The 12,109-nt window shown below is 41.9% G+C and overlaps 2 protein-coding genes across 11 annotated transcripts in view; both read right to left on the bottom strand.

Moving 5' to 3' along the window:
* Positions 1–1,720, bottom strand: part of LOC143102354 (uncharacterized) — a 52,805-nt gene extending 51,085 nt beyond the window's left edge. For 7 of the 9 annotated variants that reach the window (XM_076265883.1, XM_076265889.1, XM_076265888.1 and 4 more), the window contains exon 1: positions 538–606. The gene's annotated coding sequence lies outside the window, so the exon portion shown is untranslated. Of the gene's footprint in view, positions 1–287; positions 358–537; positions 607–1,616 lie in introns of those variants that run through there. The other 2 variants (XM_076265885.1, XM_076265884.1) reach the window with 2 other exon arrangements.
* A 3,104-nt stretch (positions 1,721–4,824) lies between these two features.
* Positions 4,825–8,278, bottom strand: myl4 (myosin, light chain 4, alkali; atrial, embryonic). 2 transcript variants are annotated; one of them, XM_076266994.1, is made up of 7 exons: positions 8,093–8,278; positions 6,492–6,519; positions 6,151–6,300; positions 5,645–5,818; positions 5,414–5,491; positions 5,151–5,223; positions 4,825–4,991 (listed from the first exon to the last, which is right to left on the bottom strand). In XM_076266994.1, the coding sequence occupies exons 1-6, from the start codon at positions 8,198–8,200 to the stop codon at positions 5,195–5,197; spliced, it is 567 nt and encodes a 188-aa protein (XP_076123109.1). In that variant the 5' UTR covers positions 8,201–8,278; the 3' UTR covers positions 4,825–4,991; positions 5,151–5,194. The 2 variants fall into 2 exon arrangements, with proteins under 2 accessions (XP_076123109.1, XP_076123108.1); XM_076266993.1 differs by having other exon boundaries at positions 5,164–5,223.
* Positions 8,279–12,109: the final 3,831 nt, after the last annotated feature.

Genomic DNA, 12,109 nt, shown 5'->3' with positions numbered 1-12,109 from the left:
TTCGACCCTTTCATAAACTAACGTCAGCCAGGAAAGAGGTCAGGTAACTTATCAATCATACAATTTTTCAATAAATTTACCTCAAATTTGAAAACCCTCAATGCAGATTCAAAGCAGATTAATTAACCGTCATGCGATGAGAAATGTGGTTATCAACTGACCTAACGTTAACATCACCTGTGAATTTGCCAGGTTAGGTTATATAAAACTATACAAGTCCTGCAGGATACGACTTTCTGTATAAACCAAGCGTATTGCTTTAATATGTATGTACTGCACCAATTTACCACAATTTGACATTCCGTCTCCTCGATCAGGAACTGGCTAGTCACTCGGCCCAACCTCTCACACACCCAACGGGGGGAAAAAAGATTCGCTTAGTGGCTTCATGTCTGGCAAGGGAGACTGGCGCAATTTTGTAGCAACAGCCCGAACTAGCACCAGAACAGCAAAACACATGCTAAATACGACTTTTGTCATATAAATAGTTCGTTATTCAAAGTCGTGCTATATATTGATTAAATATGATTCACCTACCTGGGTGGCAGACAGTTATTGTCTCTCCAACTGCAGTCACTCTGTGATCAACCCTTCGAGGGGATGCAGTTCATGAGGTATCCAAAAGGGGAGGAGGGCGCTAACGAGACAGTATTATAGATGGAACGTTTTTTTTTTTTTTGATTGAACAGGGGTTGAGTCATGCTGACATCCCAGCCATGACATCCTTTATATTGATGAGACAACTGAATGAATGAAGGATTGTACATTCTGTCGAAGTGGCTGGGGCTGCGTTGGTAAATCTCGGATATCTAATGAGTGATTAGGCCTAGTAATAAGCCAATATGTTCAATTTAACAGTCAAGGTCATTTCTACTAGGCTACAAGAACATGAGGCAAGCAGGCAGCTGTTAAAAATGTAGGCCTATCTCATTTTCCTTTTAGTGATTATTGTTTAGCAGAACCTCTGCACAGTTTGACTTTTTGTGAACTGAAGACCAATGTCATAAATGTGTTTTCATAAGTGCCATCTCCGCCAAAAAAAACAAACATTTAATATCAATATATTATAATACTATTATCATCACTAACACAAAAGAGCAACACATCTATTTTTGCATATCAGTGACATAAAGATGTCATCAGTCCTCAGCCCAGGTGACTTCCTGTCTTACCACCAACCCTTCTCATCCAGGCCTTACAAAATTCATAAATGATCTCAAGTATCATGAACAAAATATTGAGGCAGACCCTGGATCGGCCTTTTGGGGACAGGTACTGTGTATTTCTGTGTGTCTTTAACACAGGAAGTAATCCACTCCTCCTTGTGAAGGCTACACCTTCCCCCTGTCTTCTCCATCTAATCAGACTAATGGGGGCTCCTTCTATTCATCACAGCCAAATTAACTACCCATAATGCCTTGCTTGCACCCTAGGGTCTCACCTCCTGCCCGGATCTTCATGTTGGAAGAGGATGTGCCCCTCTCCATGGTGAAGCTTGGAATTTATGTAGCGTTTCTGGATTTTTCTATGCAACCCCTCTGATGTTAGCCATGTCATCTGCACCTTTCAGCAACATCACTGCCCTCACCTCACGTGAATAATAAGTTCTCACTTACTCTTTTGAGGTATGCTTGCACTCCTCTTCCTTGGAGTATGCCTCAAGCACTTGCCATAAGAAAGGCACAAACGAGCAAAAGGCTTTCAAAATAGGAAGAGTTCAGATGCAAAAGCCTCTAAACGCCACCTCCGTCAAAAATTAGATAACAATGGTGAATGAATGCTCTCCACATGCTCTCCAAGTTGTGTTGTGAACTATGATGTTACTTTGCATACCAAAGGATCACTGGGAAAATAGGGGGTGGTGTTTAGCCTACATGGGAAGCCAAGGCCTACTGTATACTTCTGTCATTCCACTTTACATTTCAAGTTACTTGCACATTAGGCCTACTTTTAAAACTAGTAGAAAATGTATTTAAAAAAATCCTCTGTTGAATGAAAGTAATTGTATGTTAAATATCCAAACTTTTTCTTGTAACCATCTTTATGTGGCTCTTCTGAGATTAAAAAAAATACATTTGGTAAAAGTGGCTCTTCAGGCAAAAAAGGTTGCCGACCCCTGTCCTAGGCTTAAGAAGGGACATGTGCTGGCAATATTCTACTAGCCTAGTACAATTTCTCTCAATTCTATATATTTTCACGGACAGTTCCTTCACTCTTTAATGGAAAGTTCAATAACAGGAAATATTATTTATGAAAATTAAAATAAATAAAATAATTGGGATCTTGGAAGTATAACTAAACGCACCACTTTACCTATTTATTTAATATCTTGCAGCATTATGGTTGTGTGACATTTTAGCTGACAAAAGTATTTTGTCCACTAACAAGGTTAGACATTGCCAGTTGAGTTGCTTAGCAACCAGACCATGAGCAGGCCATTTCCATTTTTTTTTTCAGTTCTGTCTGTCTGTCTGTCTGTCTCTTTCTCTTTCTCTTTCTCTTTCTCTCTCTCTCTCTCTCTCTCTCTCTCTCTTTCGCACAAACACACACACACACACACACACACGCACACACACACTGTTAGCAATGATACGGTTAAATATGTTAGCCTACTATAGTAGGCTTGGCCTAGCCTAGGCATTTCCTTATCTTTGCATTTTGACATATGACTTTTTGCAAGATGTGGCTATGTGGCTAGATTTTGACTTTTCTGTCTTTGATCAGTCTTAGTAAAAACACTGATTTGTTGTTGACAATTTCTGTGTCCATTAGCCAGCAGTAACCACTACAACAACTATAAAGGACAGTCCTTTGTTATAGCACCTGATGTTGCAGAGCCTCATTTGAAAATAATGAGTTACTTTTTGTGACCATAGGGGGGCAGCTTTGTGCAAGTATTGGCTTGGACCTTCAGTCAAGAGTTAAAGGCAAAGAAAATGTCTGTGCCTGAAGTTATCAGAAATGTTATATTCCATTTTCAAATCCACAGTCATACAATCCTACAAGGACTGTAAATATCAGTCAGTGGCACTCAGTGCATATAATATATCTTAATGTTACCCCAGGTTATTAGTGACTCAAGATTGTGGTTATTTCATGAATTTACATCTGAATGTTCACTGTATTTGAGTTGTTCCTATTGTTCCTATAGGGTACAGTGGTAGCGTAGTGGCTAAGCTGCTGGACTAGCATGATGTAGCCTGTACAGTTGTGGGTTCAATTACCGCCTTCCACCGTTGTGCCCTTGAGCAAATTGACATATCTAAGTCACTTTGGATAAAAGTGTCTTATAAATGAAATGTAGATTCTTTCCCTTTTATTGGCCTATATTTATATAGATCAGCTTTTAAAATTCACACCCTCGTCTTCAGAATGCAATACGTTTACTATGCTTGTAAAACTCACAACAGAAGCTCTGATGTGATGGCAAGGGGTTATTTTCGGAGGAGCTGCCTCTCTGGGAGTCTTGAGCTATTGTCCTGGGAGCTGAGGGCAACCTGTATTAGCAGCAGACTGACAGATCTAGCCCAGGTCTGGCTGGCTCAACTCTGGTCCCTCTGTGTGAAATGTATACTGTATGTTAGAATCTGCACCCCATTTATCTGATCTCGTCTCTGTTCTCATGTTTAAAAACAAGTGATGAATTAGTGAGTAAGATATACAGTATATTCCAAATATTAATTGTTTGTTTTTGAAACTGAGACTCTGTGAACAAGCATGTATCTATTGTTAGTTTTTATGGACCCTGAGATGCTGGGTGCTGGCATTCAAAGCAACGTGTCCATGAGTCTTTTGCTTACGAGTGGGACAGCTGGGGGGATTTGGAAATGAGGCACTGACGTGCTTTTCAGTATCAGTTGGTACAGTCTCTTCAAGCAGACATAACAGAAGCCCAAAGATAGCATGGGACAGTAAAACACATACTCTCTCTCTCTCTCTCTCTCTCTCTCTCTCTCTCTCTCTCGTGTCTCTAAAAAGCAGCTGATAGTTGTGGAGAAAAATGTAATCCTCAGAAGGCCAACATTTGGTGTTGAGTTCAGACTCCAGAGCACAGTGTTGCTCAATTTAGAGCTTGCAACTTATACAATATATTGCAGCATATATGTTGTTATTTGTTTTCCCAATAAAGCATATGTGTGTGTGTGTGTGTGTGTGTGTGTGTGTGTGTGTGTGTGTGTGTGTGTGTGTGTTTCTGTGTGTGTGTGTGTGTGTGTGTTAGTGTGTGTGTGTGTGTGTGCAGGAGTGGAATCTTCTAATCAAACATTCCTATCCTTAGTGTTAAGTCCATCAGGCTGAATGTAAGCCATGTAGCTCATGAAGCTCAGGGCAACAGCTGTCAAAACTCAGTCTGTCTTTACATGCATGCTATCTCTAATGATTTCTCAAAGGCAGCAAAATCACACATGCTAACCACTAAATCCTATTTTCAGCCTACTTTTGTTTACCTGACCTGGCTTGTTGACCCGAAGGCTTGATTTATTATTTGGTCAAACCATAACATTGTTAACTACCAGTATGTACAAAACAATATATAGGGTCTGAATGCATAAGAAAAGATTATTTGTTGTGTTCTACAAACTAGATAGCTGTTTGACATTGTTCCCTTCACTTGCAGATGAAATTTGTTATAGCCAACACATCAAATGAAAGTAACTTCCGTTCTCAATATCAATATTTTTAAGAGTTAACTGAAACCTAAACATTATAGCCTCAGTATAAAGTGCTGCGGATGTCCCACTGAATGTAAGATACCCCCGTAATACCCCTACACAACTTCTCTACACAGGGTCATCTCTGACACCAGCTGTTTAGTTTAGGTTGACATTTTATTTAAAGCACCAAAGCAAAAACAAAAAGAGAAAATAAATAAAAAAGGAAAGGCTTTGTGAAAGAACAGGTAGGGGTTTTTTTACAGAAAAAGGACACACAGGAAAAGACAGGAAATAGACCACAAAGATGATGGGAGTTCTCTATCCAGGAGGGCTTTGATCCTGGAGTGAGAGAAGGTCCGATATTATAAATAAAGTAATAGAGATAATCAAGCAATTCAAGTATTCCATATGTTTTTACTTTACTCTCAAGGCACATATTTAAACATTATTCATTAAAATATTTCTTAACAGAACAGGAAATCAGATTTCTTTGCTTACGCATATGCTCTACCTTATGAGACCAGCATGATTGTGGCATTCATTCAGCCAGCCAGGATGTGTTTAACGAATGCTGTAAAACAGAGACAGATGAACAATGTTCATATGAATAATGCTTCACATTCATGTCAGTGTGTGTGTTTGTGTGTGGTATTTTACATGAGGCAAAGGTGTGTTTGTTTTGACATTAGGGCTGACATTTGTTGTGCAATGTGTATCTTTTAGAGTATGTTTGTGTGTCTGTGTGTGTGTGTCATCTGCACCTTCATAGTTAATGCAGCCATTGCCATCTTCCTGTCCTGACATCAGCTGCTCCACCTCTCCCTCTGTCATCTTCTCACCTGTTGACCATCAACACAGGTGTGTAAGCACCCACACAAACACACACTCGCCTGCACACAGTCAACAAACTGTAAAAACATTCCTTATGAATGGGCACCAAATGACGATTCTGTGGAAAGGTGATTCTGTGATTCTGGCTTAGGTGTTCTCACCCAGTGTGGCAAGCACATGGCGAAGCTCTGCTCCCATGACCGTGCCATTGCCCTCCTTGTCAAAAACACGCAGCCCCTCCACAAAGTCTTCAAATGTGCCCCTGTCCTTTGACTTGGAGATGTGCTGAAACATGGGCAGGAAGGTCTCAAAGTCGATCAGAGTGTTGTTCATCTCTGCAGATTAAAGAGCAAAATTATGAGCAATTTGGTTTGTGATTAAACTGCAAACACTATTTTGAAAAAAAACTGATATAGTTCATGTCTATGGATGTGTTCAAGAGACACATGAACGTTATTCAATTTATACTATATGAAATGTTTGATTACACTGAATAGCGTGTGAATAGCAGTTTGTGATCAGGAACATCCCTAAATGTTACATGAGGCAGAAGTCATTCACACAAGGCCATCTCTTTAGCACAGAGTTGACTTTGTACTTGACAGGCTGAGGAGAACCTTAAGGTTAAAGGTCATGAAGGGCTATGCTGGAGGTCACTGTAGCCTACCTTCAGGTTTGGGTTTGCCCAGTACTTTCATGACCTCTGCATTGGTGGGATTCTGACCCAGTGCCCTCATGACATCACCGCACTGAGCATACGAGATCTTCATATCGCCGCTAGCGGTTCGGTCAAACAGCATGAAGGCCTCCTTAAACTCTGTGGACAAACAAAAAAACAGCCCCTTAGTCAGTTCCCATGATAAGTTAGTTATGCAAAGCTACAGTATCTCACAGCATCTCTCAAGTGTTTGTTTGTGATCATTTGATGGGTCACACACATAAGTATTTTCAAATGTCGGCACTTGTGTGATTGTAGAGAAAAAGATTTGGCATTTCAGTTAGACTTACCATCAATCTGATCGGCATTAAATTCAATCTGAAAGAGCAAAGACAATTATTTAATATTTTAGACCAATAAAATAGTGGCAACCATGGTTATTTATATCCAGCCACAAAGCCAGGTAATAAGCCTTTTTTTTTCAAACTTCACCATTAACAATGCTGAAGATTGCCTTCATCTTTAAGGTACATTATTACTTTAAGTGAAAAGATAAAAAAAAAAATAACTCTGAAAAAACTCTTCACTGTTCTGAGAGTGTGCCCTGAATATGTCACATTTAGCATATTCCAGCATAAAATGTGCTACTCATCACTGCAGAAAGCAAAGGAAACCAGCAATCTGTCAAACTATGTACATGTCTGGCATTCAAGAGCCCTCTCTATGTTCTGGTGGTTTCTCAGTTCCTGGTAAACTCCCCTGAGATGTCATAGCACTTCCACACCTGCTATCCACACACATGAGGCTCTTTAAGGTCATTTTTGTCAAGGTCAGCTGTGGCCAGCAGTCGCATACCATCCGCGTCTTGTCTAAGAATAATTGTTGCATGTTTCAGAAGTGTGGGGAATTAGGGTGATACCCTACACGTTACCCTCTGTCCCGAAGGACAATGGCTAAGACTGTGATGAGAGGTAGAAGAATGCAAAGCTCTGACTGGGGACCTGTTTGAAAGGCCAAAAATGAAAAGGCTGTTCTTAGCTCTTCCCTCCCCTGGGGAACTTAAGTCAACGTGCGCTGAGCACACAGCCACCAATCTTGAGACAAATTTCTGGATGGAAAAACCTTCACAAAACCAGTAAAGAGGCCAGACAAGCACCTCCCCAAAAAGCCATGATCTAATCTTAAAAGACAAAATTAAATTTTGAGGTAACCTTGTTCTTGGCAAGCTGAACTTTCATCAGTCCAATTAAAATACTTCACGTTTATTCCTCTGTGGTGTCAGCTGTGTGACAGCGAGGACCTGTGCCAATCCTTGACAATAACTCTGTCAACTCACAAGCAGAGATTAACTTGGCACCAGCAAGGCATGTGCCAAAGATTCTTTTCATTTTCCACGTTCATCAATCTGTGGCTAGATACTCTCACATCTCAAACTTTCAAAATGGGGATGTCATCTGTTTCCCTGTTAGACTGGCCATCAATAATTCAGCAAAAGGCTTACAGTACTACAATGGTGGATTTATACCTTTGGCTGTGAATGTCTTATGACTGTAAAGTCATGTGAGGCACTTGGGATTTCAGCATCAACATTAGGGAGAATATTTTGTGTGTCAACTAGACATAGCCTGTAGATGGTGATTTAGATAGATATTTACCAATAAGTCAAATAGTACATCGTTAAAATATCAATATAAAGAACAAAAAAGCAACAATCTAATTGATGTCAACCATTTTCCAAAAAGTCAGGTGAAACAAAAATGGATGTACTACAACTTGGAATGTGCCAATATAAATAGCTGCCTTCTGACACTCTACATACTACAAAGCCATTTCAGTTCAGGGCAATTACAGAATGTTTAGAGATTATTACAGCGTGAAAATACCACAGTCATCTACCAAGCATGCACTCTCCAGCATTGACCACAAACACAGCCCAGGCTGTGACACTCACGGCGACGCTCTTGGGGTCAAATTCTGGCTCCTTGGGCTTCTCCGGCTCCACGGGAGGGGGGGCAGGCTTGGCTGCCTCCTTCTTGGGTTCAGGCTTCTTGGGGGCCATTGGCTTGAACAGGTAAGTGTGAGAGACGAAGTGATAAAGAGAGTGAGAGACAGAGAGAGAGGGGGAGACTGTGGGATGAAGCGCGAGGTGAGGAAGTCCTGTCCTGAGTTTTATACTGTCCATCAGCTGCCCCTGTAGAGGCGGGGATCGTCCAAGGGTGGGGGGCCCCTCTGGCCTTATAAGGACAGGAAGCAGGGGGTCACGAGTGATGGGGAGCCTCTGTCCTTTGGGCAATATCCCTTAAATATACACAGACACACACACACACACACTGGGTAAACACACAAATGTCCCAAGACCGCAAAGGAGATCCCCAAACTAGATCAGTGTCCCAAAACTCGTTTATATTATGAATGAAAATTCTGATCAGAAACCCCTATTGTGAAGCATCGAGGATGGCGTAGGATGGTTTGGATGGCGAAAAATAACTCTCACTAATTAAGGAGGTGCAGACAATACACCAGAGGCTGGAGGGGGGGGGGTCGTATCTTTTTATAGGCACTAGTTTTATACTTTCAGCCCTTCCTCCATGCCAGGCTGGTCTGATCTGTCAAAGTCGTGTTGGAAGATATGCACTCAGGGAGGTCGAGTAGCTGAGATGGTTACAGGAGTGTGATGGCATCTTGGCATTTAGAGAGGTAGCGGTAGACCACACTGGTGCTCTGAGTCACTCTGAGGTTAAACAGGGATTCCAGAAAAGAAACACATTGCCTGACCACACTGCTCGTCCTTGTGTAATTTGGCAAATAGTAAATCGTAAATCAGGTTTCTCGGCCAAGTATACTTGTGTATACAAGGAATTTGGTCTCTGCATTCATCCCATTCGTGAATTAGTGCACCCAGTGATGTGAAGCACACACTAACCCGGTAGAGTGAGCTGCTTTGCTACAGCGGCGCTCAGGGGGCAGTGAGGGGTTAGGTGCCTTGCACAAGGGCATTTCAGCCGTTCCTACTGGTCGGGAAACGAACCAGCAACCCTCCGGTTATAAGCCCTAAACCCTAGTAGGCCACGACTGCCCCAAATAGGATGAAATGCGCCACATCTTGAACTCCCAACGAGTCCCTCTTAAAATGTTTGAACTGGTCATTCAGAGAGATGAGCACGCTTTGTGACGTGACCTTTCTGCTTATTTTCTCTCCTCCCCTTTGATGGTGTTGTTTGTGTATGTAAATGTGTATGTGTTTGTATGTGTATGTGTGTGTGCGCGCACGTACAGTATATGTATGTATATATGTGTTTGAAAGCGATAGGCTGGTCTTTCTCTCCTTCCCTTTCAACCTCTCCTCTTTCCAGTTGTTCCTTTCCAGGCCAAATGTCCTTCCACCACTTCAAGCACCAGGTCCTGTCCCCTCATTGTGAATCACCTTTTCTGAGTACTGAGAGATGGTCCATTAGGCCTTCAGTGGCAGTGACATATAGTGACTGCTCACAGTAAGCATCTGGGACATACACATAAGCTTAATCTCCGAGGTGACATGGTCAAGGCCACGAATGGCATGCATGTCTACATATAGTACTGTGTTGTGGGTGCTGTTAGGGTGTTGTGAAGCTCTTGTCAAACTGAGATGTTCCTCTCTGTGGTCCCCTTCTGTTGCTCACTTAAGTGTTAGCGATAATGATGATCTTTGTGTCTATGTGCAAACCTTAAGTGTAGAGCACCGACTGCTTTCTGCCTCTTGCTTTGTTAACCCTGCCTCTGTCCCTTTCAAGGCTTCTAATCCTTCACCCTCCTAAAACAGTTTAACAAGGAGCCCCCCCAACCACCTGTTGCCCTGGCCAGACAAGCCTTCCTTTACCCCCGCAACCCCCCCAAACAGACTCCTCCCTTTCAAACAGACAGCCACTCCTCGTGGAAGATTCCAGAGGCAGTCTTTTCTCTGTTAGCAACAGTGCTAGGACTTACATATATGTTTACAACAGAACCTCTAGAACAGTCTGGAAACTCAGAGGTGAACTTCTGGAAACACTCACAGGCAAAATAAAGAATGTCATCACAAAGGTGTGAAGTACCCTCTGTCATCACCATTATTAGGACTCTTAGCACTGGCGATACAATACGATAGTCAACCCGAATGGCAGCTGTCTTTGGAGGAGTGTCTCACCCTGATCTGATGCTTTGGCTATTACACCACCTTATTCCTCATGCTTTGTTGCACATAGTTACTTCAGTTAGGGAACTGATCCTCCTCCTCCTATGCCTGACCTACACAGCAAACAGTTGGTCTTCATTGAAGACATTACAAAATACTATTATAGAATTATAGAGTAATAATTCTGTATTAAAAATCTGGTATAGATAAACTGCTTAGTGTGAGTGAGAAATTGTCATATTCGCACTGTACTGCTCATTTTTACATGTGTTGTCTTTTAGTAGGAGGGGTAGGAGGAGGTGGGGGAGTATCCCATGGATTTAGCCAAATTCTCAGGGATTTTCATCACTGACCTCCCAAATGTTATGGTTATGGTTGCAGACGCTTTTGTCCAAAGCGACTTACAAATAAAAAAAAACAATAGTTAAATTAAATTAAAGTTCATAACACTACATTAAGGAAAATAGCAATAATAAACAATAATGTCAATGCAATTATAGCCTAATGAAAACAAACAATGAAATTAAATAAATACTATAATATGATATACAAACCATAATTCATAAGAAACGCTTAATTAACTTAAATTATCAGTGCATGCTGAACAGATATGCCTTTAGAACCCTCTTGAAAAACCCAAAACTATCACAGGAATGGAGCAACTCATTCCACAAGGAACCACTGAGGAAAAGAGTCTTGAATTTGATCTAGCGTTTATGGCTAGTCAACACAACAGATGCTCATCAGATGACCGCAGTGGGCAGTTGGGGATGTACAGCTTGATCATAGAATTGAGATAGCAGGGAACAGATCCATAAGTGTCCTATAGGCCATGGTGAGATATTTACATTTAATCTGTTTAAATGTTAACACAACAGACATGCTGACCATATCCCTCTTCCTCTATAAGCGATTCTGGTCAAGCTGAAGATGAACTTCATTGACACACTCATTCCATTGATAAAACTCCTTCAGGAGAAACAAATGTCTGTGGTAATGCCTGCCAACAGCTGTCTGGCTCTGTCTTAAGTCCTTAATGTAACTCCTCTAGTAACTGAGACATGCTGCAAACCACTGAACAATCCCTGCCGCATCTTAGCCGAATATTTCTCAAGCTTGTTTTACTTGTGTGAAGACTCTCGTTTAGGTCTTAATTAGACTCAGGACCTCTCCAGCATCTGTTCCTCTGACAAGGGTGCAAATCCTCAGGGGCTTTTTCTTGATCCTCCTGAAGAACGTGGCAAAGGGGTGGGGGGCTCTCCTTAAATTGAGCCATGTCTAGGGTGGAAAGTTGAAATTAGGGCAGGTGAGGTGTTAGAAAGTGGTACGGTGTTAGGGTGATGGAGAGAGGGAGAGAGAGAGAAGTGAATGAGGAGAAAGCGATGGCCAAGGAGGTGGTGAAGTAAACACACTGAAACAGAAGGAGAGGAATAGAGAGTGAATACGGTGAGAAAGAGAGGTGTGAAAAGGGGCAAATACATGAGAGAGAGGTGGAGAGATAGCAAGAGAGAGAGAGAGAGAAAGACAGAGAGAAATAAATGGAAACCAAGAGATAGAGTGGAAGAGTGAGAGATTTGATCCCTTGTTGCCACTGTGGCATTTCATCTTGACCCTGCTCCCCGGCGCTGTCCGCGCCACTCTGGCCCGCAGACGCCGAGATGGAAACGGTGTTCAGTTTCACACTGGAGGCTCAGTGTAGATAAACTTTCTCCTGACTGCGTCACCAGAGCCTGGGGCCCACATGGAACTGTGGGCCCTTCCTGTGTTTGCACCATGTACATAGTACAGAAAATATATAAACGCACATGATATAAACAC

The sequence above is a fragment of the Alosa pseudoharengus genome, unplaced genomic scaffold (assembly GCF_046254945.1).
Source record: "Alosa pseudoharengus isolate Yale_2024_CS ecotype anadromous, Long Island Sound unplaced genomic scaffold, YU_APseudo_1.1 YU_APseudo_1.1_scf_4, whole genome shotgun sequence".
NCBI lineage: Eukaryota > Metazoa > Chordata > Actinopteri > Clupeiformes > Clupeidae > Alosa > Alosa pseudoharengus.
The sequence above is the reverse complement of the archived record's forward strand: the minus strand, read 5'-3'. Positions and strand labels throughout refer to the sequence as shown.